Source organism: Alligator sinensis, unplaced genomic scaffold (genome assembly GCF_000455745.1).
Source record: "Alligator sinensis unplaced genomic scaffold, ASM45574v1 scaffold301_2, whole genome shotgun sequence".
Lineage (NCBI taxonomy): Eukaryota > Metazoa > Chordata > Crocodylia > Alligatoridae > Alligator > Alligator sinensis.
The window spans coordinates 928,770-935,118 of NW_005841874.1; the positions used below are offsets into that span (position 1 = coordinate 928,770).

Below are 6,349 nucleotides of genomic sequence, written 5' to 3' on the forward strand. Positions count from 1 at the left end.
GGGGGGGGGGGGAGCCGGCACTTCCCCTCCATGCCAGAGAGCCCCTTGGGCCCCGGCATGGGGGGCTGCCTAGACACACTGCTGCATGGGAACCACCCAGGCTGGGTTGGGAGTGCACCCACACAGGTGTTGGGGGGCCACGGAGCTGGGGGGTGTTAGTGGGGGAAGAAGGTCCCCCTCACGTGGCTGCCCGTGCCCCAGTGGGAGCAGCGTGGTGCATGGTGTGAGCAAAAGGGTAGCATGGGGGCATGAGGGGGCAGCCCTGGCTGGGGCCCGTGGGATGGACACGCGCACACAGACGGACGAGGACACTGCGCAGCACAGAGGGCACAAGCGAAGAGTTAGACACGTCACCAACCTAGGAGCGCAAAGCTGCGAGGGAGCCTTGGGGCCAGAGCTGGGACCTCCCTGGAGTGCAGAGTGGAGGGGAAAGGAGCAGACATTACACCTCTGGGAGGACAGCGCCCCAAGCTGTTGCTCAACCATGGGCATGGAGGCCAGGCCTGGCTGGGGCCCGTTGGGCTGGGTGCTGCCCGGGGGTTGCAATGCAGTGAGTCCTGGGGTGCCCGGGCCCACACAAGGCATGGGGGGCCCTTGAGGTTAGAGATGGGAGCAAGAGGGGAGGCAGGTCAGAGCTGGGCGATCTAGATGCCAAGTGGACCCAGGGGAGAGAGGAATGGGGGGAGCAACTGCCCCCTCCCCAGGCTACCTGGGGGTTGTGGTGAGACCCTAGCGCCTCGGGGAGCAGAGCCAGGGCCAGTTCCAGCCTGCGCAGTGTCCAGACAGGCCTGGGGGTCTGGGCTCCCCCCAAGAGTGGGGTGCCAGGGAGCTGGGGGCAGACACCTGCCCAGGGCAAGGGGGCCTGGCATCGACCTGGCTCCGTGTCAGGGACCTGATTGCTGGGGGTGTGCATGTGCGTGCATGTGTGCGTGTGTGGGGCCCAGGACCGGTGCGGGGCCCTACCTCCGATGGGGGCGGCGAAGCAGCAGCCAACTCCCACGGCACAGGCAGCCGCCAGCATCTCGATGTTGCGGGACTCGTTCTGCAAAGCAGGAGCAGCCGGGGGCAGGGGTGAGTAGGCAGGACCCTGTGACTGCTCCCTGCAGGGGACTAGGCAACCGCTTGCCCCTGCCAACGGCATGCCAGCCCCAGCACATGCCCGGTCATGGCCTCAGTCCCCCCAGCTTGAGCAAGAGACCCTGCCCTGGGCTCCCCCCATGCCCCATCCCCCAGCCTGGCCTGCGCGAGGCCAATTGCTCAGCACTGCCTTGGCACCCACTGCACTTGCTCCCTCCCTCCCGCCCCCACCAGACCGGACCAGACCAGACCAGACCAGACCAGACCAGGCCACCCCTCACCCCCTGCCTGGTCTTGGGTCTTACCTCATAGATGCCCCCAAAGAGGGAGAGGAACTTGCTGAGCAGGGCGGCACACATGCTGGCGATGTGGACGAAGGGGCCCTGTGGGCAGAGTGTAGCGGGAGAGGTTCCTGCGGGCACCCAGAAGCGGGGGCTCCCTGCCTCCCATATCACGCTGGTCCTCCCTGCCCCAGCTCCCCTCCTACCTCCTTGCCCAGGGGCATCCCGCTGCCCAGGGCACAGGTCAGGCCAATGACCTTGGCCACGAAGGTCTTCAGGGTGAGGTACTCCTTCAGCACCACGCCCCGCAGGATGGTCTTCATCTCGGGGATGCCTGAGCCTGCAAGAGGGGGCAGTGAGTGCCTGGCGGGTGAGCGCCTGCCAGCTCTGCCCTCGGTTCCACCCAGAAAGAGGGGCCATGGCCCCCCCCCTAAACTCCCCTCACCCACAGCCCCTGGGGCCTGGCACTCCCAGGGAGCCCCTGCACAGCCACTATGGTCCCCCCAGCCCAGCCCAGCCGCAGGGCAGGGCGGGCTCTTACCGACAGCCTGTGGGGCCAAGATCTGGGTGAAGCCGGCGGAGAAGGTGATGAGCACCATGGGGTAGGTGACCCAGGCCATGTACTGCAGGAAGATGTTGGCATCCAGGCCTCCGTACATCCACTTCTGGGCTGCGGGCAGACAGGCAGGGTCAGTGCAGGCACTCGCCTAGCCCGTCAGAGCCCGGGGCAAGGGTCATGGAGGGGAACACAACCCTTGCCCTCAGCGGAGGGAGAGCATCCCTGCCCCTGCCCCTGCCCCTGCCGGGAGCTGCTGTGCTATGCAGCTGCAGGCACCAAAGCTGGGCCCGTGGAGAGAGGCAGACTTGGTGCCCCTGGTGGACACAGTGCTCAGGCCCCCCGCAGATGGCAGGGGCTTTCCCCGCCCCGCCAGGGCCCGTGGCTATGCCTGACCCAGCACCCAGGTACCCCCCACCCCGAGGCCCAGCACCTTCCCTGGGAAGCAGGTGGGCAGGCTGCTTGGCATGGGCTGCAGGCGCCCCCAAGCCCCTGGGGGTGCTCTCCTGCCCCGTACCTTGCAGGCAGGTGGCGATGGCAAAGTCCATGGCCCAGCTCACCAGCGCCATGAGTAGCCCCAGCAGGATGAGGAAGATCCAGTCCTCGCCCACCTTGGAGACGAGGAACTTCTGGCACCGCACGGTGCAGACTGGGGGCAGAGGGGGCAGCCTGAGTGCCGGTGCCGGGAGGACAGGGTGGCACGAGGCGGCGGGGGGTGTCACGGCCTCCCTGCCTATCCCCGGGCTGAGATGCTGCGGTGATGGGCACAGCTCCAGCAGACCCATGGAGGACTGCCTCAGCAGAGCCCAGGCTCCCAGCTCCCTGGCTCAGGGGGGCTCAGGGCTGGGGTGCATAGGGGCTGTGCCAGGCACTGCTGGGAGCTAGCAGGGGCTTGCCTTTACCCACACGTGCCCCCCAAATACTGAGGGCTGGACTCTGCCCAGCCCAGCAGGCTCCAGCATGAGGTGCCTCCCCATGGGGGCAGGGGCTGGACTCTGCCCTGCGGAGCCAGGGGGCCTGAGCACTGGAGGCAGCAGGGAGGTGAAGGGGCTGTTGGGCAGGGTGGGCACAGGGGCCTGGGCACAGCTTGCTTGTTTCCCCCAGCCAGGGCCTCACCGTGTGCCCCCGTCCCAGGTGTGGGTCTGGCCCACACTGGCTAAACACGGGGCAGAGCCCATGGGACGGCTCCATTACCACTGGGGGCGGTGGGCACTACCCTGCTGCCCTGGAGTGCAGGCTTGGGGTGCCCTCTGCTGGGGGAACGTGCAACCACGGGTGAGGGACCGGGAGCATGGCTGTGTAGGGCAGGGCAAGGCTGAGCCAGGCTGAAGTGGGGAGCTCCGCTCCAGCCTGGTCCAGGTGCCCTCAGCTAGGACCAGCCCTGCCAGAGGGCTGCCAGAGGGCACAGACACTGGAGTCCCACAGAGGAAGGGGTCCTGCCTGTACCCACCTCTCAGGGGGTCCCTGGCTCTGCCTGCTCTGCCCACATCCCCCATCGCCAGGTGCCCCCACCATGGCATGCTACACCAGGGCCCTCCATGGGGCAGGTGGCCCAGTGCCCCCCTCCAGCCCCACATCAGAGCCTGCTTTCTCCTAGCTTCTGGGAGATGAGCTGGTGCCCAGTGCTTGCCCGCTTTCAGCCCCCAGCAGCCGGAGGGCAGCAGTGCCCAGCCCAGGGCACTACGGCGGCAGCCTCAACCCAGGGCTCTGCTCTGGCTGGCGGCAGGAGCCGAAGGGCCAGCAGCCAGCCGGGAGGGGTCCTGGGGAAGCTGGGCACCATTGCAGCCGGCTGGGCACTGGCATAAGCTGCCGGGAGCCAGCGGCAGCGGCATTCGGGCGGAGAATGTGCCCCAGGAACAATGTGAGCTGGAGCCGTGGCCGTTGCCAAGGGAACTATTTTAAGGTCTTGGGAGCGGGTGGGCAGCAAGTCTGGGCTGTGCCCAGGGCAGGTGGGTACGGGGTGCCCCTGCTGCATGGACACCAGGTTGAAATCCCCCAGGACCCCATGCTCAGCTGCAAGGTGGGGGCACACCCCCTTGCACACTTACATGCACACACACATGCATGTATACATGCAAGCACTTTCTGCAGGCCCCTGCCTGGCCCCTCCTCATGCCACATGCTTGTGGCCCCAAGTGCCAGCACCCCCATGGGGGCACACAGCCCTCCTCCACCACCCCTCTCCTCCGGGCACCGTGTGATTTGATGCTGACATCACAGCGCCGTAGGGATGTCACACACACCTGCTTCCCCAGGCTGGGCAGCACTAGGACAGCCGCAGACCTGCTTGGCCCGGTTGGCTGGGGGGGATGAGTCACGGGACCCTGTCACAGTGTGTGTGTGTGCATGTGCATATGCATATGCGGGGGTGTGTGCGTGCATGTGTTTGTATGTGTGTGTGTCTAATGCGTGTGTGCACATATACGCATGTGTATGCGCGTGTATACACTGAACAACCCCCCCTTCAGCCTCACACATGCCTGTGCCAGGTGGTCCTCATAGGGGCATGGAGAGGGAGGGCAATCAGAGCCCCTGGGCACTGATAGGGCAGGGGCAAGAGGGCACAGAGATGGAGTGGGCGGGCGCTGGCACAGGGGTGGAGGGAGGAGTGGGGCCCAGCTAGGGCCGCAGGTTATTTTGGGTGGCCACGTCCCAGCGGCCCGAGCGGGCAGGTGCCATTGTCCTGGCGGGTAACTCTATCTGTGGGCTGGGGCAGTGGGCGGTGCCAAGGACGTGGTCGGCTCCCCGCGGCTCTGCTGAGGTCATGCAGGCCCGGCCTATTATTATGGGTCAGTGGCTGCACTCCTGCCAGGAGGCACTGGCCGGTGAGGGGGAAGGGGCCTGGCAAGGAGGGCCGCGGAGCCAGGGAGTGAGGAAAACAAAGAAGAAAGGGGCCTGGGGAACCCAGCAGGGCCAGGCCGGCACCACCCGCATGGCCCCTGAGTCAACACAACCGTGGCCCGGGGAAAGGAGCGGTGGGCCTGGGGCCAAGGGAGTGGCACGGAGGAGGGCTGGGGGCACATCCATACATGTGCAGACAGGGACTGCGTGTGCACACATATGTGCAAGAGGGCCCAAGTGTGCACTGGTGTGCACACACACGGGAGCTGAGCTCATGTAAGTGTGTATGCATGGGGGGGCTGAGCGTGCACCGACATGCATGCATGTGGGCAAGGGGGGACAAGGTGTGTGCATGAGGGACTGAGTGCGTGCCAGCCTGAACATGGATGTGCAGCAGAGACTAAGCGTGTGCCGGAGGGGTTGAGTGTGTACCAGCTTGCAGCCTACAAGCATGCAAGGGCTAACCAAGTGTGCGCTGGCCTGCACACGCACAGGAACTGAGCCCATGTAAGCACGCGTGTGCACAAGGGGCTGAGCGCTTGTAGGACTGAGCATGCCATCATGTGAAGGAGCATGCCAAAGTGCATGTGAGCCCACCTGAGCACATCCCTTGCGCACAAGGGACAGGGTGTGTCTCAGCGGGGGCACGTATGAGAGCCAGAGGGCGCCCCAGTGCACATGCCCACAGGCCAGGGGCCGGCGTGCACGTATGTCAGAGCTGAGCTCAGAGGAATGTGAGGGGCTGGGTGTGCACAGGAACGAGTGTGCTCCAGCATGCTCTTGTGCACACAGTGTGCACCAGGGGGCTCTTACGCATGTGCCCTAGGGACCAAGTATGCACACCCAGGGCCATGCATGCAAGGAGGGTGGGTCCTGCCCACCCTGCCCCTTTGCCCCGCCTCCCCCCCAGCTCCTGCTTACTGCGGCAAGGGGCACAGCGGCTCTGGCTGTACTCCAGCAGCTCTGGGGGGCGCAGGCGCTCCCTGGGGAAAGCTTTCCAGTGCTCCTGCTGCACCCGGATGCGAGCCGCCTCGTCCTTGGCGAAGGCCCCCAGGTCCTGCGTATAGCGCCCATACATCTGCCGGAGAGAGCAGCGTTAGTGCCTGGGTGGGGGGCACAGGAACGGTGTCCCCACTGCTGCTCCCGGGGCCCTGTGGTGGGGCTCAAGGGGAGGGCAGGATGCCCTGGGAGACACCAGGACCCTCTAGGCTGCCGGGCATTGCGATAACCCAGAGCCAGACCCCGAGGGGCACTCATGTCTCCACCCCAGTTGCACCTGCCCCCAGCCGTGTCCACTGCTCCTGGCTCCAGGCCATGTCCGATTCTGACTGGGCAGGCTTTGTGGGAGGAGGACAATGTCCTGCCCCCCTGCAGGGCACTGAGCCCCCCACGGTGCCCCGGGAGTGCCAGGCCAGCACAGCGTGCATAGGCAGTGCGAGCAGCCAGCAGGACACAGGCCAGCCCAGCAGGTCCAGCGCTTTGAGCTTTCCAGCCTGCTGGGGCCCAGACAAAGCACCTCTGCCCTGCGGAAGAGCCCTCTGGCTCCAGCCCATGCCAAGAGGCACACAGAGCCAAGAGCACAGCCAGGGGGTGG

General features: G+C 66.2%; 1 protein-coding gene across 1 annotated transcript in view; it reads right to left on the reverse strand.

Moving 5' to 3' along the window:
- CLCN2 (chloride voltage-gated channel 2) overlaps positions 1-5,833 on the reverse strand; it is a gene marked incomplete at its 3' end in the record, with an annotated part of 13,128 nt that extends 7,295 nt beyond the window's left edge. The window contains exons 1-6 of the mRNA XM_025195908.1: positions 5,677-5,833; positions 2,432-2,563; positions 1,900-2,028; positions 1,565-1,698; positions 1,383-1,460; positions 964-1,042 (exon numbers count right to left, since the gene is read on the reverse strand). Of these exons, the coding sequence (XP_025051693.1) occupies positions 964-1,042; positions 1,383-1,460; positions 1,565-1,698; positions 1,900-2,028; positions 2,432-2,563; positions 5,677-5,833 (709 nt within the window). The remainder of the gene's footprint in view (positions 1-963; positions 1,043-1,382; positions 1,461-1,564; positions 1,699-1,899; positions 2,029-2,431; positions 2,564-5,676) is intronic.
- Between the last annotated feature and the right edge of the window lie 516 nt (positions 5,834-6,349).